This window comes from Schistosoma mansoni, chromosome 1 (assembly GCF_000237925.1).
Source record: "Schistosoma mansoni strain Puerto Rico chromosome 1, complete genome".
Lineage (NCBI taxonomy): Eukaryota > Metazoa > Platyhelminthes > Trematoda > Strigeidida > Schistosomatidae > Schistosoma > Schistosoma mansoni.
In genome coordinates, this window is record NC_031495.1 from 58,598,128 (window position 1) to 58,621,389 (window position 23,262).

The 23,262-nt window shown below is 38.1% G+C and overlaps 1 protein-coding gene across 1 annotated transcript in view; it reads left to right on the top strand.

Annotated features, from left to right (window-relative positions):
- Positions 1–252: 252 nt before the first annotated feature.
- Positions 253–23,262, top strand: part of Smp_170590 (putative cation efflux protein/ zinc transporter) — a gene marked incomplete at both ends in the record, with an annotated part of 79,673 nt that continues 56,663 nt past the window's right edge. Inside the window, 11 exons of the mRNA XM_018795011.1 lie at positions 253–330; positions 366–536; positions 1,942–2,159; positions 2,525–2,634; positions 3,340–3,570; positions 5,278–5,529; positions 6,070–6,209; positions 10,870–11,070; positions 12,366–12,513; positions 13,803–13,894; positions 22,190–22,503. Of these exons, the coding sequence (XP_018649366.1) occupies positions 253–330; positions 366–536; positions 1,942–2,159; positions 2,525–2,634; positions 3,340–3,570; positions 5,278–5,529; positions 6,070–6,209; positions 10,870–11,070; positions 12,366–12,513; positions 13,803–13,894; positions 22,190–22,503 (1,955 nt within the window). The remainder of the gene's footprint in view (positions 331–365; positions 537–1,941; positions 2,160–2,524; positions 2,635–3,339; positions 3,571–5,277; positions 5,530–6,069; positions 6,210–10,869; positions 11,071–12,365; positions 12,514–13,802; positions 13,895–22,189; positions 22,504–23,262) is intronic.

Below are 23,262 nucleotides of genomic sequence, written 5' to 3' on the forward strand. Positions count from 1 at the left end.
GGAGCGTTCTTTATTTCTTTCCCAATCAAGTTCAAAACTGATAGTGATGCTGTTTTGTTAAGGACGACTTGAATGTGTTTTAATGACCCGTTAACTAATTAATGTAGATAGGCGCAACAAACGTTGGACGAGCGTTCTTAGAGACGGTTCTTACTTCCCTGGATTTACATGATAAATATAGGATGATTCTTAGCCTAAAAACCTGAGTTAGCATAAAATCAATAAAAATTCGTTTCGGGCATGGTAACCGAGATGATAAATTTCGACCGTGATGAGTTTAAAATAAATGATTTAGAAGTGGATCACGAAGACCCAATCCTTAAACAAGAGGTAATAGCAGTCATTAACTTCAGATGGTTGTGTAGCTTAACCAACTAATTTATGAACAGTTGAGTAATTTTGACCTCAGTGATGAAGAAAACCAGCTAGGATTTGCTGCAAATGATGCTGAACCGTGTGACTCCAACGATTTAATGAGCGTTTTTGAAGCCGGAAAATTGTCTTTGCTGGAAGGAGCTATCCAGAATTTCGGAGAGGTGTGTTAAGCATTCTATATAGGCGAAAAAGCAGACATTTTGGCGCATCTCCCCTTTATTTACGACTTATTTTCCAATGCATTTTCCGCTTTATTTCCCCTTTATTGGCTGTTTGGGATCTTGTGCTAGAAATCTTACGACTCCCAAATAACTTTCGTAATCCATTCTAAAATTGACACTCAAGTTATCTTCAGTTAATGTATGTTATAGGTTGTTTTCTAGAGATCTTATGATCGTCACTGTGCTTTGGTAGTGAACTTTTAAAGAATCAGGCATTATATGTTTGCTTCTACTCATGTCAATCGCATGATTAAATGAGCTGTCTAAAGTTGAGAAAGTTTTTCTGTGGGACTATTATTATATAAGGACAACCATTTAGTGACACTAGGGTAACCTAAAGAATGTCCACATACTTCCTTGGGCGGAATAAGGGTTATGAGTTAGTCTATGGAATTAGGGTTCTCATTACGAACTGACGTCAGTTATAATGCCAATAAATTTTTGGTACAATGGATAAATGAATATCGCTAAAGAATCCAAAACCTATTTTTAATCAAACTTGTTCGTCCATAAGTTATAGTCTCCAGTTTTTCTACTTTTCAGGATCTTATGCCATCAGTGCTAATAGGGGTTTGACGTGTAATTTTTTCCGCTGTGTATGTGAATGTCATACTCTGAAAAAAAGGAATAGGTCCCTGCTTACCTTGAGTGTATGACGACATCGAAAAATCATGTGCAACTCAATTATCTGAATAGGTTTGCTTCTTCATCAAAATTTTTATACACTATCTGGCTGATAACATGTATCACAGTATTTGACGGTAATTATGTTATTGGCCAACGGAATTCAATTATCATCCCTGACTCTACGTTATATATGACTAAATTATTGTCATCACTTCAGAAAGATTTTAGCAAGCTTTCAATTATTCATGTAGTTTTAGATAACTCACTGAGCGACATAATTTATTTGTCTGATATTATGTTTAGCTACAAACTGCTACAAATCATATTGACTTTCAAAATAAAGGAAAACGGCTTGTGTAAGAAACACTTTCTGGTGCAGCATGAAGATCTAGTTGGGATTTAGATTAAAAAGTAAAGTGTTCAATGTTTCTGGTAGCTGAAAATGGTCATGTGATCTTACAGCTTATTGTTGAGATATTGCTAGTTTATGTCCATAGAGAATTTAAAAATTGGTTATTAAAAGCTGTTGGCTGCATGTAATTCTACATTACTTCCCTAACCTCAATTTATTCGGCCTAACCCTGTGAAAATGATCAGTGACAGTCCTCAAACTTATTGTTTTAATAATTTGGTTTTTTCTATATAAAAATAGTACATATGTACATCATAGTTTTAGCCTCATTTTTACCTTCTGTTGTCTATATTTTACCTTGAATAGTGTTCCGAAAATGAAACAACAAATTCAAATGAACTAACAAGTTCTAAAAATGATAGTGGGCAGTCACGTAATGGATGCGGATTCGCAAAATCGCATGGTCAGTGCATCATGAACACCCGTGGTTTTCAGCACCCTGAAGATCACAACAACGAACCCGAGAGATTTGAAGATGCAAACAATAGTCATCCTCCTTGTAATAACTATTATAATGAGACAAAGTAAGACAAATAACAACTTTGGATAGAACTTTATTAGAACAACATATGTAAGCGAACAATTGTTTTCAATTAGATCGTCATCAGGCTTTACTCTAATATACATGAATATTTATATGAAAATGTTAGACCAATCAAGGCTATTTGAGTCAATAATAATCACAATGAAATAGAATACGTTACCAAGCATAATAATAGTTAATAATAATAGTTTTCATATAAATATTCATGTATATTAGAGTAAAGCCTGATGACGATCTAATTGAAAACAATTGTTCGCTTACATATGTTGTTCTAATTTTCACAATGAGAACTTTATTAACCACAAATTTAAAATAACATAATTTCTTTGTAATTTTTCACCACAGAGACACCAGTTCTGAACCGGTTCTTAGTTGGGATTTAAGTCTTCCTGATGAGATTGGATATAGATTATCTGATGTAACGCAACACAATACACAACCATGCACAACACAAGGTAAAGTCATTGAGGTTTCGCTTTTTAATGCGCTTTTTGCAGTAAGTTAGTAGTAAATGTATTTGTTGAAACTTTATTTCCTGTTTCTCAAACGTTAAGGTTAGCTTTGTTCCCATACTAATATGTTTCTTCCTATGCACTTGGCTTTTGTTTGCTATACCCTAGGTTTAAACCTACCTATACGCATTTAGTGATTATTATTTATTTATTTAAACACAAATATTGGTATAAAGAAGCACCATATATATATATGCGCCACACAAATATCGTTTGATTTGTGTGAGGGCTGTGATACTGCCCGGGTGCCCAAACCGAAATATTTAGTGATAGTTATTGGTGATGATAATAATGTACTTGTACTTTACTCCAAGTTTCGAAAAGCATACTATTTGTGGTCACTTCATTCTTTTAACGATGCAGTTATTTGTTCTTTTTTGCTTATATGTGGTTTATGCTATTTTCCCTTGCACCAACTGTAATCTTTAAATCAAGATGTCTATGGCTTTGTGAAATGTATCGTTATTGGATATTTTGTTTCTTCAAACGTCTTACTATTTGATATAGTAATGCAGTTTATTAGTGAAAATTCAAAAAGGTTTGGGTTATCTGGTTTTATTATTTCAAATTAAGACATCTCAGACGTAATTCCCAAAAATTTTTAGATCCGGATTCAGCTTCATGTTTATATTTATGAATTTTCATCAGGTGTAATTCTTACTCTCCCTAATCATACTGACCCCTCACAAATGTCATCGTCGGCCTGGTCGTTTGGTGCTACTCCTTCATCATATTTTATGTCAACGACAAATCCAAAAAATGTAATTTGGCCAGGAAGTTCTCAAGTCCCTAATCCATCTCACGTAACGTATGACCAGATGACTCACTGTGCTATTCCCGTTAGCACTTTAGATATGCAACCTAAAGAGCCACATCCAGGTAGGAAAGATTAAACCTACTTTAGATTTTACTGTTGCTTACTTTTGGTTACTTCGAAATTTTTTGTTGACTGATCTTGGTTAACAACTGATATAAATTAAAAACATAGAGAGCAGGATCAAAATTGATAGTAATGAAAGCATTTGTTTTGGAATAATTTTACCTCTCACTTTTTAACAAGGGACGGGGAAAACTATGTTACGTTGGTGGGTTCGTCGTTTGTGACTGATGTAATGTTCAATCCTCATTAATCGAATTCTGTTTACCCAAGTGTTTGGTGTCGTCACTGAGTCAATTAAATTATCATAGCGCACCGTTTTGTTGTCTGGTGGATAGAAGCAGTTGATGAATTTCGGGCTTACTGATACTCATCAGCGAGTCGTATCTATAACCTTCGGAATTCCAACTTCAAATATTAGAACCCGCACAATCTATCATGAAGTAAATCAATATAAAACCAAATTATCCCATCCAGCTAACGCCCCCAAATGCCCTAGTATGGCCGAGAGTGGGGAGAGCCCACTCTCCCTCTCGAAATGCTCTCACATGGCCAGCGAATATATAGCCTCTGCCAGGGAAGTCCTACTCACTGCCTTCTCGTGGCGGGGGTGTTGTTTACGAAAGTGAGAGGACGAAAAGCGAATGTCCGGCGCTTTAACCGGGTTGGTGGACACGGAGGGTCCACCTAGGGGAGTTGGAAAACCCTGATTCCAAACCAATGGTGCACATGGGCTCCAGTATCCTGATGGAACGAATGGCGAATGAACCTGCTGCTGGTCAACGGCTACCATGGGATTGCATCTCCTCACGATGCTCCACTGCCTTGTGGATCAGACCTTTCGTTCAAAGGCTCGGGGTGTGGCCCCCTAAGAAAACCACCTGCTTCAGTTCGGGCACCTGGGCAGTATCACAGCCCTCAAGCAAATCGGATGAGATTTGTATGGCGCATATGTATCTGGTGCTTCCTTGTACCAATATTTATGTGTTTAAATAAATAAATAAAAATCACTGGATGATAGATGTTCGATCTTTTTATCAACCAGGTTTCTGAAGTTTTCGAATCCAATTTTCAAATGAACTGGATCATACATGAAAAGTAGTTGCGGACTCCAACTATTTGTTATCAACTGTAACTTGAAATAATGAGAATTTAGTGTTATTAAGAGAAAAATGTACGCTGTTTTTTAGGTGACGGTCTACCAATTTTTTAGTGACTTTATGAGTTGAACGTCAATTAAATTAAGTTTAACTTAGTGACGAACTGTGAGTTTATGTAATTGGTTTTCTGTCACAATCTCTATAAAAAATATCGGTTCTAACCGTTTCTGCAACCGAAGTAAGTTGGATGGCGTTCATTTCTTTAACTTAGTGCTTAGAGGCTTCAACATTTACGATACAACACATCGCTTTTAGAAAATCAGTTTATTTGGGTAAAAATGTTATTCATGAGATAAAAAACGTTTTTAAATATATAGGTAGTAGCAACTATATATATGTAAGCCATTGGGAGATTAATGGTCTGAGCCCACACAAGAATCCTCTCACGATAATGGTCTTCTAGTCTCCTACATTAACCTTATACTTAGTCATTCAATTACCATATAATTTTCAATTTAAGTTTTCTATACATGGACAATAAAGATAGAATTTTCCCTATTTTTTGGAAAGTATTTCAACGTACCTGTTTCACTCTCACTTTTCCTTTAGCTAGCAATGAACCATCTAAAACTACCTCACAGAAAAATGGGTTTATCCCATGCATTGCTCCAATAAAGACTTGTAGTACCTACGAAAAAATAGATTCTTGTTTACTACCTAGCGACAAACAGGATCGTCGTGAATTACTGTATGCCGCTCGAGGATATCAGTTACAGGAGCTACAGACAGAAATTATTCAATTAAGAGAAGACATCGCCAAAGAAAAACGTCTATCTAATCATCGTTTGTTATTAGCTGAAGGTGAGTTTCATTTGTAGGTCATTTCATACTATTATAACTTTATAGGCCTTATATTCTGCTTATTCAAATTTACTACATGAGCTTCTATTTTACTAAACCATGTTATATTACACGTAGTTCTTCTAAAACTATTGCTCTTTGGATATCACAAACAGCTTTGTAACATGTGTTCTGGCTTCTTCTTCTTCTTCTTCTTCTTCTCCTTATTATTATTATTATTATTATTATTATTATTATCATTATTATTATTATCCGAGTTTTCACGTCTATGACCTCAGACAGTCTAATAAAGATCATCGGAGACTCGCACACTCTAATTTTCGTACTTAATTTTAGGTTTCCTGTTAACTCCGTACTTTACTTTTGTCTGTGCTTCTAAGGAATCTACCATAATTTAATAGTTTTTGAGTGCCTGAATATTCTATCTCTTATCAAACCTGAAGACATCAGATATTCTTGTTGTATTCGCCACTGATATATACGTATTAATTTAATTCATAAATATTTTACTTTGATTATTTCTCTTGCTGATTATTTTAGGAGATAAAGAAACACTACGTTCCAAACTATCAGCAATGGAAGATACTGTCAATTCATTACGTAAGGAGCTTGTTGCTAAACAAGGAAACTCAGAAGTCTTACAAAAACAACTAAAACGGAACGAAGAGTTTCAGAAAAAGGTTTTTAATTTCCTTACTAAATTTTATATTTATGCATATTAGACTGACTAATTAGTTGGCCTGAACAATTTCACTCAATATTTTTAATTAAACCTCCTGATATATTCGGATTGAAAGCAGTTCCTGTATTGTGATATGTGAAAAAGCTAGAAAGAGAACTAAAATAATACTTGGGTAATTGGTGATGTTATTTAGACACTGGATTTTATTGAGCTGTGGATCTAAATTTCACATTAAATATCCGTAAGTTAAATTCATCAGAAGAATTCACCCAAGGTCGTTCGAGGTCAAAAGCTTTTGGCGTCTATATATATATATATATATATATATATATATAACATCAGTTAATTTCTGGCATAAACGAGTATGAAAATGACCAATTCTATGAGACACTAGACAGACCAAAAATATATTAACCATTAAGAGGACAGTCAATTTTCTATTAACCGACGAAATACAGGAAATGAAATTATGCAATATAACCTAGTTACTTATAAGTAATATATTTATATCATGTAAATTTAGCAGTGGACAAAATCATTTCATGTTATTTGTGAAAAAAGGAAAAAAAGCAACTCATGAAAATAACGTATATTTATGTGACTATTTCATATTAAAGTGATTTTACCATAGTTACTCAGTATCATTTTGGTCTTTTAAGGCAGTATAAGTAGTGAAATAACTATTCATTTTAAAAGTCAGTGTATCGATTAGATTCGTGTGCACTATCCTTATTGTTTTACGTACCAAGCAATCCAGTTTTTAAATACTAAATCTTATTGCTTCCCGTTCCTTAATCCATATTATCTAGACCTACCCAGAAGTTGCTAGTTGTTGGTAACTTCAACAGTAAACCCACACCTTACACTGAGTTTGAAGTTTTAACAAATGATTCTTCTTTATTGTTGGTGATATATATTCAATGTACAATTTATGAATGCACTTTTTTTCGAGAAAAGTATAAACATAAGGAAGTTAAGTTCTTGCAAATTCTTTTCAGTATAGAAGAATATGCACCATTAAGTCGTTTATATAGTGATAATAAGTCTCAAAAAAGTGTCAGCAATAGTGAATATTCATTCTTTTTCATTTCGAACTTGCCAAATGATATTTTTATACATTTACAATTCTTAATTTACAGAATGTTTACAATGCGTAGATAAGAAATTCAGGGACTAAAAACTGTAAAGCCGTTCCATTATTTGCCAAACAAAAGCCCTAGAAAGGATCAAACAGCCTGGCACAGAAGTGCATTGGCCCATGTTACAATACTATATTACTAAAATAACTCATAATGTCATTGAATAAGAAAAAGAGAATTCAGCGAAGAAAATTTTCTTTTCGACGAAATCATTTACTTAAGCTGTACATTCGTATATATAGTGATATGGAAAATATATGTCTATAGGAGGCTAGAAAAGATTGCATTATAAATGGATTCGACAATAAATAACAAATGAGGTGACGTACTAATCAAGGGGTAAGGAAGAAAATAATTTATGGGTCAGATAATAGTTCAATTGACAGATTTGAAGAAAAGCGACAAACACAAAGGTCATAATAATAATAATAATCTGAGTAATAATCAAGAAAACTTGTATGATGTAATAATAATAATAATAATAACTGATTAGAGTTTAAATGTAAAATAGTAATTTAAAAAACAAAAAACCGATAATAATCAGATAAAAGTACAGAAGAAAAAAAACAACCAAAAAACGTACCCAATGAGGGAAATTAGGGCCAATTCCCTAAGATTTAAATAATACAGTAACAATGACGATAAGAAAGACTGAGGATTGATAACTAAGTTCTTAAAGATAGTGGCATTTATAAATATTAGAATTCGAGATCAAGTGGAGGATAAAGAGTGAATGCATCTGTACCAGGATGAACAAATATGAGTCACCTTTCAAAACTGTATCAAATAATTAATTTGAATGCAAACATGTCCGGACTTCATCGTCCTAATATACAAGTGTTTTTTTTCTAAAACTCTTTAGTTTAATCTGGAGGTGATAACATATAATCTATGACTGGATCCGTGTGTCGTTAAATAAATGAAATGCCTCAATAGTCTTGTTCGGTTAGGTGAAAGGTCTCTTTCAGAAAAATTTCAGATTCACTAATTTTCTTTTTTTATAGTTTCTGTGTAGATAACATTTTTTCATATAACAGATGTCACCGCTTTAACATTCATAAATAAGGTAAACTGACTTCACTATCGTCAGTGTAACTTGGATTGCTGATAAAACAATGAAAAGACGGAGTTGATCTGGAAAATGTGATTTATTTGCGCTATACATTTTGGTCTTACATATTCTTATCAAGGGATTTTATGGGAAAATTAATAAAGGTCGAATAAATGAAAGTTTAAGTAGGAAAAGTGATAACTGTAAAATAAGGGAGCGAGAAAATTAACATAGTATGGAAAGAATAGGAAATTGTCGCATTACTTTAGGCCATAGAATGACTTGAGGATTACCAGAGTGAATTCAAGGTTACGACAAACTGTTTCTGTACACATAAGGAGATTTAAATTTAAGAGTTTTTACTTATTTATTTATTTAAACACATAAATATTGGTACAAGGAAGCACCAGATACATGTGTGCCGCACAAATCTCATTCGATTGGTGGGAGGGCTGTGATACTGCCCAGGTGCTCAAACTGAAGCAGGTGGTTTTCTTAGGGGGCCACACCCGGAGCCTTTGAACGAAAGATCTGATCCACAAGGCAGTAGAGCATCGTGAGTAGATGCAGTCCCATGGTAGCCGATGACCAACGATTGATTTATATGTCATTTGTTCCCTCAGGATACTGGAGCCCATGTGCACCATTGGTTTAGAATCAGGGTTTTCCAACTCCCTTAGATGGACCCTCAGTGTCCACCAACCCGGTTAAAGCGCCGGACATTCGCTTTTCGTCCTCTCAATTTCGTAAACGACACCCACGCTACGAGAAGGCAGTGAGTAGGACTTCCCTGGCAGAGGCTATATATTCGCTGGCCATGTGAGAGCATTTCGAGAGGGAGAGCGGACTCTCTCCACTCTCGGCTGTACCAGGGCATTTGGGTGCTTCTATAAACCTAAGAATTCATCCTTGAGAATTTCTGTACAAAGTTTTGAAAACCGTATTGATGTCAATTTTATGTCCCGTTTCAATTATCTGCTTTGCTATCAATGAAAATGGTTTTCTACTTTGTTGGAACATTTCACACTAACGGGTTATGAAGCCATCTAGGCACATATCCCATAACCCTTGATTGCATTGTACTATCACTCCTCCCTATGTATGTGTCCACACAAACATGTAAACTAGTAAGTGAAATGGGATGCGACGCAATCATTCGTGCAATGTCAAGGTCTATTTGGAATCATGGGCTTATTCCTTTCGATCACAATCAGTATGGCAGTGTAATATGTTTTGTCGATGGCTGCTTTTAGTTTCTATCTTAAAATCATACTGTTGGGTTCACCTCTAAATGATAGAGAGATATAAACCCTGTATAGGAGATACATGGATGATATGTTGGTCATGTGTGATAAAAATTTCGATTTTGCTCAGTTATTATATAAATTCAATAGAGCACAGAATGACATCGTAATGATCTATGAGGAAGAAAGTAACAACTGATCGACATTTTTAGACATACTTTGGAGTCGAGGAGAGGATGGAACCATATGGTCAGTTCATGGGAAGCCAACCTGTATTGGTCAATATTTGAATTTCCGCGGTTTCTGTCCATTGCAACACAAGCGAGACTTGGTAAAGTGCTTCTTTAACAGGACTCAAAGAATATGCACAACATACTTCTGATGATGTATAACTGCCGATTGATACACTAATATCATATGGTTATCCACTAAAGTCTATAGGTGCGAAAGTCAGTCAGCACCAAAGCTTCTGTTTAATTCTGCTTCCAAACATGCGTTGTTTCTCAATACTGTTAGAAGACCGCGTTTTATCAACAAGAAGGAAACGGGGTGTGTCCCTATCTTACTGGGTTCTTGCTGTCCCGTTTAGTCGAACAGTCCACGAGCGACTCTACTGGAATCCAGTCTTACAAAGCCTGTGCTAATTTTGAATTTATTGGTATATCTATGTCAGCTAGGCCACGGTAAGTAGCAATGTGGTCTGCAGATAGTCAAAGGGTTAATCGTGCCTGTTCTTCATGTTGACAAGGTGAGTCAAATGAATGACTTTACTTCGATGGAGCGAGATTCTAGAGTTTTGGATAGAGAAACCCGTTTTCCTCTTTGACACAGTGTTCGAACAATAAAATTTCCAACGTGTGGTTTCAGGAGACCAGGAATATCACTTCGTGGACTCATATCATTAGCATTGATAGCGCGTTGTGATAAAGATGTACGAGAAGGGTTAGTCATGGGGATGGAATAATTATTAAGAGGTGAGTGAAGGGTTTAATCGTCAACAAGATAATCTTGGGTTTTGATAGGAGTATGAGGATGGTTGACGCATTTAATATATAACCAAGTCATCATGGCATTTTAAAAGCATTATAAATTTGCCTTACAATTCAAAATATATATCATGTAAATGCTGACTCTAATGAAAACCGAAAGTTTAATTTTAAAAAATTTCAGTTATTCACTTTAGCGTATTTAAGTGAAATAGTCTTTATTCATTTATTTATTTAGTTGAATGAAGAACTTATAGCTCTACGATCAACTAATGAATCCTTATCTAGTCAATTAGTTGAGCTTACTACAGGAAATGCTTTAAAACGAGCTGAAGAAAGAGAAGCCCAACTAATAGAATCTTTAGAACAACGTTTTATTTCGAAAACTGAGGAAATTAAAGCAGAACTAAATACAACTCAACGTAATTTAACTGAGAAGGTTAGAAATGTAAAACCCCTCTTTTTTTACAGTCACTATCATTGTAAAATTAATCATATCATTTTGCGGATAACCCATAATCGTTAATGTTTAGTTTGATTTGTTTTCTATGGATCCTTTGTGATTGTTCTAGATATCTTCAGTGAATCTCCCAAAAGCAATTTTATGTTAGGGTTGTCTGTACCATTTTATCTTACCATAGTAGGTCCTTTTTGAATATATTTATGGTATTATTATTTGACTGAGTTTCAGATGCTTTAGCTAAAATCCTATCTTCATAGGGATACAATAAGAGACTGTATTGTAAAGGTTATTTATTGTTTCGGTTCTTGAAGATGATACTGTCCAAATAAGATGAAGTGTATGTTCAGAATAAAATGAAGTTTAAAAATTCTTATAGAATATTCACAAACAAAATAAAATATTTGAGCGAGCAATTGCTTTCAGTAACTTCATCAGACTCTACAGTTATAAGGCCATAATTATTGTGATATTTTACTAAGGCCAAAATAAAGCATGGATTATTGAATTCGACAATGTCATATGTTAAGAATGGTGAACGTTTGCATCTGTCACGACATAAGTTCTTCAGAATAGTATCATTTACAAATTAGAAAGATCACTTAGTGAAAGTCAGAATGGTTTGTAATAAAGTGTCAAGTCATAATCAGTATAATAGTAATATAATAGGATAAAAAGTCGTGTGAATAAGGTGCATAGTACAAAAAGGAATTGGGAGGGGAAGATAAAGGGTTTATGATATCCAGTCTAGGTACGTGGTGATCTAATTGCTCTTTCAAATATTCTTTGTTTTTGAATGAAGTGAGGTTTTCGGCTCGCCTAGTTGTTATGCACATGTTCTGTAGACTAGCAATCCAATAGTCTGAACCCATACATAGGACGTAAAAGTATCGCTTTATCTACGTCATTAGGACCAACTGGAGTGACTTTAGCAATAAATATAATCAGTTTTGTATTATTAGCCTGTAAATCATTACTCCTACAGTTATGATTTTCATCGTTGTCATGTGTTCAACGTCACCTATTTGGTTGAGTTGCATAAGCTTATTTGTCTTTTCCGATATTGTGGGAAAATAGTACAGAAATAATGATAAAAGCGTTGAGCTATATGATCTCAATATTGCAGTTGGTTCTTTTTTAAGGTAGTATTCATATGTTTAACATTTCTTTGGTATGGGATGTAATGTCGTTATTATTTCAGATTAAAGATTATAATTTTTTGAATATACATTAGTTGAAACCGTGTTAGTACTTTCTTCATTCACTTAATTCAGGAAGTTGAAGTGACTGGTTTGCGTCGACAGCTAGAAATATCTAAAGCTGAAATAATTAAAGCACAACAGACACACCATAAAATGATAAACGAGGCTAATAAACAACTGGAGGAGGCTCAAAAACATTGTCAACAACTTGCTTCATCTGGTACGTACCGTTTTTTTATTTTATCCTATATAGTTATGATTTACTGTCCTTACAGCCAAAATTATGTCAATCCAGTTCACCGAATTCCGAACCGACAAATGTCGAATAATGTCAGACATATAAAAGCTGTCTTAATTTACTATATTTATACTTAAAGCATCGCTTACTTTCAGTTGAACCCCTTGGTGTGAAGTGTTGGTGTTAAACCTAAAATTCTATGTAAATATGTTCTACAATCACCTCAAAAACAATTATGTTGTAATTATTTCTCAAAATTATTACCTTTGCACGTTAATTGGCATTACTGATACTGAACTGTAAACAACGCTTATAACTAACCATTCTTCTTGTTGGGTCTACGTTCTAAATCCTTTATTTTCATAAACCACATATATTTTTATCGTTGAGTTATCGTTGTGTATTGGTCTATCTATCGTGTTAGATACGCTCCCCTCTTGGTATTATTTCCTCATCCGTAATTAACGCCTCGATAAAACATAACTTAAGATGATATTAGGATTTTTAATGGATGTGATTAGTATATGTTTCCTATCGTATCACCTGATCTGCAATGATGCTTTAATGTAGGATTAAAATTAATGAATCATTAGGGTGATCATGCCAGTTTATGATATAAATCAATGAATAGATCGTAATCGTATGTACTCTTCCTAGGTGTAATTCATCGGACAACTAGTTGAAGATGATGATATGACTTAACATCATTTAGAGTAGTAAGGATAGATCTTTTCTTCATTTTATACTTAATCTTTAACTTGTTTTCCCAATTTCTAGTTTTATTGTTACTCTGTCCATCTATTGTTGTGATTATTATCACTTTTCTATCTAAATTTCCCCTTAAGTAGCTTAATATGAAATTTGTTGCTTTGAACCGTCTCTTTATTGTCCTAGCTTATATGTTAGTTATGTTTATTATATATTAGTCAAACTAGTAAACTTAGTAGTGAAGCCTTATTTCTTATTCTAGTTGAAGTAGTTGTATGCTGTGTCCAAACCATCAGGCTACACTTTCAAACCGACCATTCTTCAACAATCTGGACTCCATCGTTCTTTGTATGACAATAGAAGTGCTTCACAATTTAACACTGTCTCATGCGTGTTAACAGTACCAAAAATGTAGTTTCAATTTAAAAAGAACCGACCAAACTGTTGTCTTATACTTAGCCTCTTTATCGTTCTTATTGCTTTCTGGATGATTAGCATTTACTAGGGCTATTTTCTACTTTTATTCTTTCTTGACCCATACTTTTTTACTTCTTCTCTCTTAGCTTTATGCTCAGAAGTTACATCCTTAAGACAAAAGGTCATTGAACTGGAGACTTCGAAAAAGATAACAGAAGATGTGAACAAGATTTTACAGGTGAGGTTTACTTATATTTCGTACGTAAGATTTTCCAATTAGAAAAAAGATCAAAGTTTCCAACTTTGATGATACATAAACCGTTTTTATTCAAATTTATTTAATGTTCTGAATTTGTGGTTTGAATAATGCTTGACTATTGTCAACTATCTTGCTAATTCGTGTCCAAAAAAATCTATAGTTTCTTACTAAGCAAGACGTTTGATTAGATTGGTGAGATTACAATTCTGAGTTCGTTGGAAGGAATATTTTTCTTGTTTCTTGTTTTACTCACTGATCTTGATCGTTAAAAAATAACAGGAAGAGTTAATAACAGACTTTTAGGAAGTTCATAATTTCAAGGTAATGCATTTTACTAAAGCGTTAAACAGGGTAGTTATTTTAAGATGATAAAAAAAATAAACAAGTTATCAGACAAACAGAATAATAACGTGTTCAAGTTTTAGAGAAATAGGATATGTAAATTCATGCTTATGATTCTGATCACTTTTGAAAGCATAGGATTTTTATCACTGGTTTTTATTATTTCTTAGGTCAGTAAGCCTACACCACCAATGCACATCAGAGTAGATGACTGTTCAGTATGTAAAATACAAAGTCTAGGCTCTCCAATCAATATGGACATGCAACGTCGTTGATTGACTTACTGCTGTTGCTGTGGTACCTTGAGTCTAATGTCGACATTATTACTATCACGTCAAAAAAAGAAGTGGAGCAAAGAAATTTCTTATCACATGCTTGTTAACATTACTTATTTCCTAATGGTAACCGCCATGTCCTACTACCATAAACTAGTGCAGAGTAGACTGGTGTTAATTATATACCTTGGTAGGCAAGTAGTCAGCTATTTTGCTGGCCTCATACACTGTTAATGATGACGTATTTCACTTGAGTCTCTTGGATTCATGTTGAGGCTTCTTCGGCGACTAGTGCATCAGAGCTAATGGGACTTCACAAATAAGTGAATTGGTCTCTTAACGCGGTTCCTTGTTTTGAACGAGATTTTTAAGGATAGTGATCCAGTTGTAGCAGTTAGATTAACTGAGATCTTAACTTCATTTTGGCAACTAGACGTAATTCCATCTGACTGGCCTCGATCGCTGATCGTCGCAGTTTAAAAGAAAGGGAAAAATCCCCTTGTGACGATTACAAAGGAGTCAGTTTAATTAATATAGTGTATAGATTATTAGACTCAATAATTCTTTGACATTTAATCAGAGCTCGTGAAGGACAAAACCGAGAAAGCTAGGTTGGTTTCAGACCTGGATGTGATACAGATTCCGGAACATAGACATACTTTTCGACATTAGACTATAGTTGTGTTCCTCAACTTCAAGGCAGCGTTCAACCATATTAATCGTGAGGTTCCGTGGAAGTGTCTGTCATTGTAAGGTGCTTCAAACAAATAAATTCACTTTATCCGGGCTCTCTACTCGGACACTACTGGTCGAGTCCGAACCTATGTCGAACTGTCGTCGGAATCGGTTGCTTCGAGCTTGTCCACTTTCTCCATTTACATTTAACTTTGTCATAGACATACTTTTAGAGATAATACTTTTATCGTCTAACTTTTTAGGAATTGATCTTCTACCAGGAGATTCACTTGTTTACTTAGAATACGCAGTTGATATATTTCCGTTTCGTGAAGACGCTGACAAAGTTCTGTCTTCTGACCACATTAAGGAACAACGCAAGCATGTTTGGGATGCGGTTACCTCGGAGTAAGCAATGCCTGAGTTAGAAATAGAATATTAGGTAAAGATGGGAAATCGATTGATGAGATAGTATTGTAGTGAACAAAACACTGGTTGGGGACAATCGAATGTATTTAAGCAAACATTACAGACTATCTCAGTAAATTCTGATAACCAAACAATGAACAGTCAATTTGCAAATTAACAACCAATTGTTTCAATCTTCTCTGTTTCTTCTCTAATTTCACTGCTCATGCATTTTCCAAACGATTGCGCTTCATTTCAGTTCTTTGCACATCGGTCTTCTGGCAAAATACATTCTATGTCTGACCAACACCATATACTACTTATATGGATATAAGTAGACCACACCACACTCGTCCCCCCTTTTAGGCATTCGACCATGCGGTGGTTCTGCTCGCCACGCCACTATCTTCTTTCACTGCAGTCTGTGCCCAACTCTCCGTCAGAATGTCGAGTCTGCGGCGCGCTGACCTCCATAGCTCCGTCGACCTGCCGGGGCACCAACATCCGCATCCACCCGGCACCTGGGACGTTCAACACCCGTACTCCACCGGCCTGCTGAGCCATCTACATCCGATGTCCGCCCAGCAGCCGCACGTCCCACTGCTCCTCTCCGTCGACAGCACCCGCTACAGACAACGCCGCCCCGCCAGAACACTCCACTCGACGCCACCTCTCCTCACCAGACTGCCCCAACTAGCACCTCCACTCCAGACCCGCAGCGGCGTCCGCAGAACAGCACCCTTCCTCCTTCTGGTTGGCAGCGACACCAAATGTAGTGAGCAAAACACTGGTTGGGGACAATCGAATGTATTTAAGCAAACATTACAGACTATCTCAGTAAATTCTGATAACCAAACAATGAACAGTCAATTTGCAAATTAACAACCAATTGTTTCAATCTTCTCTGTTTCTTCTCTAATTTCATTGCTCATGCATTTTCCAAACGATTGCGCTTCATTTCAGTTCTTTGCACGCGGTCTTCTGGCAAATACATTTTCTATGTCTGACCAACACCATATACTACTTATATGGATATAAGTAGACCACACCACACTCGTCCCCCCTTTAAGGCATTCGACCATGCGGTGGTTCTGCTCGCCACGCCACTATCTTCTTTCACTGCAGTCTGTGCCAAACTCTCCGTCAGAATGTCGAGTCTGCGGCGCGCTGACCTCCGTAGCTCCGTCGACCTGCCGGGGCACCAACATCCGCATCCACCCGGCACCTGGGACGTTCAACACCCGTACTCCACCGGCCTGCTGAGCCATCTACATCCGATGTCCGCCCAGCAGCCGCACGTCCCACTGCTCCTCTCCGTCGACAGCACCCGCTACAGCCAACGTCGCCCCGCCAGAACACTCCACTCGACGCCACCTCTCCTCACCAGACTGCCCCAACTAGCACCTCCACTCCAGACCCGCAGCGGCGTCCGCAGAACAGCACCCTTCCTCCTTCTGGTTGGCAGCGACACCAAATGTAGTGAGCAAAACACTAGTTGGGGACAATCGAATGTATTTAAGCAAACATTACAGACTATCTCAGTAAATTCTGATAACCAAACAATGAACAGTCAATTTGCAAATTAACAACCAATTGTTTCAATCTTCTCTGTTTCTTCTCTAATTTCACTGCTCATGCATTTTCCAAACGATTGCGCTTCATTTCAGTTCTTTGCACATCGGTCTTCTGGCAAAATACATTCTATGTCTGACCAACACCATATACTACTTATATGGATATAAGTAGACCACACCACAGTATATCATCAACTGAGGTGGTTTTTTATTTTATTTTTATTTAAACCCATACATATTGGTACAAAGGGGCACCAGATACATATGGGCCACACACTGAGGTGGTTGGGATATTTGTTACGTATATCCAACCACCGTCTATCTCGACGGACGATGCTTTCTGGTATAGGAGTAGTTTGGAAGAATGCTGGGGGTGACCAAACCAAAACATGGCATCAGTCCATGACGTCACCGAAAATTGGACCTAGCTATGTTAATAGGTACGGACTACCTGGTTGGGGTCCGCGTGATTATCGTAACGGGTGGTTATTTATTTATTTACTTGATCACATATATATTGGTACAAAGGGCACCGGATACATATGCGCCACACAAAATAATAAGAATGGGAGAAGGAAGAAGATGCGTATATATAAAAGAAGGAAAAAAAAGAAGAGGAGAAGAGTAATGATGGGAGGAACTGAATGTACAACCAGAAGAGCTCTCTCAGTTAGGAAAGTTATAGCCACTCTTTATGAAGAAAGTAGAAGAAGGCTACAGCAGGACAGCCACTGGCTTCTATTCTGAGCCATATCTGATAACGTCTCTAGCTACTGTGTTGCATCATCTCTCGGACCCCAGCCAGGGAGTCGGGAAGGACCAACAGAAGCTAGCCCTTTGCAGCTTTCTTTCATGCCACGACACCATGTCATACACTGACCTCCTCTCCGCTTTTTCCAACCAGTCCGAGAGTCGGCAAATAATGCACGACGTGGAAGCCTCTGGGACGACATTCGTAGAACATGTCCAAGCCACCGAAGTCGATGTTTCAAGATGGTGACACCAATTGAATTATCGTCTCTGCGCCCGAACACACGATGCCGAACCTCCGCGTTACTAACATGGTGTTGCCACTGGATGTCAGCAATCCTTCGGAGACAACGATGATCGAACACAGAGAGTCGTCTAACATCCTCAACTCGGAGAGGCCAGGTTTCACAAGCATAGAGCAAAACTGCTCTCACCGACAAGTTGTAGATCCGACCTTTTACAGCCAGACTAACATCACGAAGGCGCCAAAGATGGCCCAGATTGGCATAAGCCGCTCTGGCTTTCACTATACGTGCATCGATCTCATCATTCACGCCACCACCAGTACTTATGTAGCTAACTAGATACACGGACTTCTCAACTACTTCAATCTGCTCACCATCCAGGGTGAGTACAGGATGAGAATCCTGCCAGTCTTGTAGGAGTACTTTGCACTTCGAAGGTGCAAAGCACATACCGTACCTATGAACACTGTTTGCTAACCGACTAAGTGTGGATTGCATGGCTTGGGCATTATCGCACAGTAAGACAATATCATCCGCATACTCAAGGTCGAGAAGTATTTTTCCAGGCAACAGATTCACACCGCTATTACTTACATCCATCAGAGCTGTTTCCAGGATGTCGTCGATGGCAAAGTTGAAGAGGAATGGTGAGATTGAACAACTCTGTCTAACCCCACTGCTTGAATGGAGCATTGGAGAAAGGTGTTTGTATGTTCAATAGACAATACCAGAGAACAATCCTGTCCAACAAATAGAAGGCAGCCCTAATGTCAAGAAACACTACGATTGTTGGCCTGCGATGAGTATGACAGTGTTCTAACATTTGGTAGAGGGTGAAGATATGATTAGTACATCCTTGACCAGAACGAAAACCAGCCTGCTCCTCGCTAGTCAATCTTTCTCGGGTTTTGAACAACCTACGAAGTATGACAGAAGCCAATAGTTTGGACGCAATCGGAAGTAGACTTATCCCCCCCCGTTAGTTGTTACAGGAACAACGTGAACCCTTTTTAAAGATAGGGACAACTATCGACTCATTTCATGACGTTGGAACACTCTCTAACTCCCAGACCTTTGTAAACAACACGGTCAGTTCCTTAACCAGAAAGTCGCCACCATCTTTAAAAAGAGCTGGAGGTAAGTCTTCTGGGCCCGGTGATTTGTAGCGATTTAAGAATTGGAGTTCCTTGCGGACTTCCGCCTCACTTGATGGAGCAGTCGTCACCGCCTATGTAAGTCAGGACAGTCTGGTTGATGTCGCCGGAGCAACAGGCCAGTTGAACTGCCCTTCGAAGAACTCTGAACATTGTCCAAGACGTCGAGAGATGTTAGTGATTGGCATCCCGTCATCCTCGTAGATTGTTTCACTCACACCGGACTTCTTGCTGCCAGTGGCTCGGATGAGTTGGAAGAGCTTCCGGCAGTTACCATATGCAGCTGCTGCTTCCATCTCATTAGCACGCTCCGACCACCAGGCTTCTCGGTCCTTACGCAGGCTTTGCCCAATTTAATTACGTAACAGCCTTCGTTTGTGGTCATACTCACGGTCACCCGGAGTAGGCTGACGGGCTTCGATGAGTTGTAAGGAGCCAGAAGAAAACCAGTGCTTATAAGCGGGACGTTTTGCGAAGCCGCAAGCGGCTTTACTCGCCATTTTCATGGCGTCGTGAAGATGCAACCAATGCTCATCTATACTTTTCGGTGGGATGGTAGCTAGCCTAGAAGCTAGCTCCGCTCGATACTTACTGCAACAGAAGTTGCAGCCAGTTTACTAACATCGATCCGTTGGTGGTGGTCAATCCTTCGGCCACTGAAAAGTAAGGTGAGATTGGCGCAGACCAGGGCATGATCAGACTCCAGATAGGTACTCGAAAAGGAGCGTCAGTCTTGTACACAACCACGCCAGCGGTAGCTGATCGCGATGTGATCAATCTGAGTCCAGACTTGAGATGCAGAGGGAGGACGCCAGGTGGCACATCGGCGATGACTGTGCCGGAAGTTAGTGCTAGCCAGAAACAGGTTGTGGTCTGTGCACAGTTGCAGCAAACGGTCCCCGTTATCTGTCCTGCGACCAACAAGTCCCCATCGGCCACCTAAACGACTCTCTTCTGTGCCTAGACGCCCGACCTGTGCATTCAAGTCTCCGGCTAGTACCACAATATCTGTCGAACGCGCTTTCTGGAGAAGAACTGTTAACTGGTGGTAAAACTCATCCTTGATTGCATCCGGGCTGCAATCTGTCGGGGCATAGGCGGAGATGACGAAAAGACACCGTTCCTCACGCCGGTTTCTTCTCACTTTGATGGGACTTTCTAATCTAACAGCACATAACCGACTGTTAATGGGGATCCAATCGATTAGTGCTGCCTCAGCTCTAGCGCTTAGTGCGACACCAACGCCAGCAAGACCAGACGAAGATGCCACAGGGTCCCCGGATAAGCGCACGTGAAACAAGCTTTTCGAGGCGACAGATGGAGAGCGGATTTGTAGTACTTCACTAGAGTCTTGAATACGGGTCTCGGATAGACAACAAACGTCAACATTAAGACCTTCCAAAGACATAGCCAGCCCTATCTGTTGTCTGATCTGCATTAGTGTGCGAACGTTGAAGGAAGCTAGCTTGAACGGCGTACGTGGTTTCAGAAAGACTGCTTCAGTATTCATAATCGGTGGAAGCATTAACTTTCAACCAGACAGTGACTGGAGATCGTTTAGATAGGACAGATTTTCCACCAAGAGCGAGCTGCTGCATAGGTTGAAGAGTAAGGTTACACAAATTGGGGATAAAAGGGGGTGAATTAGCGATATGGTAAATAATAATAATAATAATAATAATGCAAATTGAATTGTTTCTAGTATGAACGAGAATATAATTGTCAGCTGAATGTTCCATTTCATTTATTTGCGAGAGGGCTGTAATACTGCCCGGGTGCCCAAACCGAAGCAGGTGGTTTTCTTAGGGGGCCACACCCCGAGCCTTTGACCTAGAGGTCTAATCCACAAGGCAGTGGAGCATCGTGAGGAGATGCAGTCCCATGATAGCCGGTGACCAACGATTGATTTATATGTCATTTGTTCCCTCAGGATACTGGAGCCCATGTGCACCATTGGTTTGGAATCAGGGTTTTCCAACTCCCCTAGGTGGACTCGCCTTGTCCACCAACCCGGTTATAGCTCCGGACATTCGCTTTTCGTCCTCTCACTTTCGTAAGCAACACCCCAGCCACGAGAAGTCGGTGAGTAGGACTTCCCTGTCAGAGGCTATATATGTGTGGCCATGTGAGAGCATTTCGAGAGGGAGAGCAGACTCTCCCCACTCTCGGCCGAACCAGGGCATTTGGGGGCGACGGCCGTTTTGTTCTAGTGTGTACCTCCTCAGTAGTACGCATCCACGATTCCGCCTCGCGAGATTCGAACCCAGGACCTATCAGTCTCACGCGCGAGCGCTTAACCTCTAGACCACTGAGCCAACGGGTGGTTAGAGACCTCGAATGACATGACTTAAAATTGTTTGCAACAGTACAGGTGAATCCATTCTTTGTCTAAATCCTCATAACACTTTTTTATGTTTTTGTTTCACTATTTCATATTCTCTCTTCGAGTGGTATTTTCGATGCCTAATCTCCCTTATTACCACTGATACTGTTACCACCTCTCCTATTTTGGGATTTGATCTGACGATTTCATCTCTGTGCTAATGGTGAAAGGTGACTTGAACCTATATAGATACGTACAGGCTCTATATTGTGACTGACTGGTAATTAATGGATACAAAGTGACATAAAAATTCGTACCTTTTCATGTTATCATAAAATACAACAAGTACCTTTTTTCTACCGACTAGGTTAGTTTTAGTCTAAAATGTCAGCTAAACAAATTCAAATGAAATGATAATTCATCTTAAGCAGTTTTCTTCTGGATTTTTAACTACTTACTATCCATCTTTATGTAATTTGTAGCATATATTGAAAGTATATTAGTTTATTATAATCTTTTTGTATTCAGGATGAACTACGAGATTTTCGGGATCAAGTTAGCATTTATGAAAGCGTTTTAAAGTTAGATGCTTATTTCCATAATAATGGTAATGATGAGAACCAATTTTCGTATGAATCAAGTGAATTTACACCTATTGGGACAAAAGGACGCCATTCAGGCAAATCCGTTGCGTTCGCCGATACCATCGAACACAGCCACATAAATCTACATCGTCGACGTCCATGTTCAGCAATCGAACGGCCTATTTACAGTGCGGATGACAATTGTACTATCACTGGTTGGGATTCAAATGAACGACCTTGTCGCTTCCGCCGAAATTCGTAAGTGACTGTGTTGTTGTATGCTTTGAAAGTTTATTATAACTTGTTTTTTAATTAATTCAATCATCAGATACTTGCTTATGAGCCTCACTCTAAGTGTGAGAGCTAACGACACTACTTGGTTGCCGAATTAAGTGGAGCGAGTTTCGAACCTGGAACTTAGTGGTTAAAAGTTGAGCGCTTTAATTTTTAAGCCACTGCCCCACTTGGTACAGTAATATACTAAGAAACCCTCCACATGTATGCTAAGAAAGGATCTCAAATGTTGTTAAAGGTTTAAGGGCGGTTGTTTTTTCCCAGTTGCCCACATTATGGGAGGATATTTCTTGGCGAACCACCTGTGGAAGAAACTGGACTGGTTATGGTCTTAGCGACCTGGATGGGTGACCAAGGAGCTTAAAGGACAACTTTTTGAGGCAGAACATGCGCTGCCTTTCTATTGGAAGTTTGTAATGTGCCAGCCCTGTGCTTTAAAAACCTTACCTCCTGAGACAGGAATCCCTAGTGTGAGGTGAGGTCTGACATTTTCAGGGTCTATGTTGCTAAAGCTGCTACAAAATGCCATATTTATAAACGTTGGGCATTAACTTAGTAGTTACTACATTCGACATTCAGGAGCTCTAAATAACTATCAGTTAATTTTAAAAATTACTTTTATTTCCTGCATTTATGTATATTTTGTTATTTAATGGAAACAAAATTTAGGTTTGTACCACATTGCGAACTTTTATGCTCACACGTTTTTAGATCATATAAAAA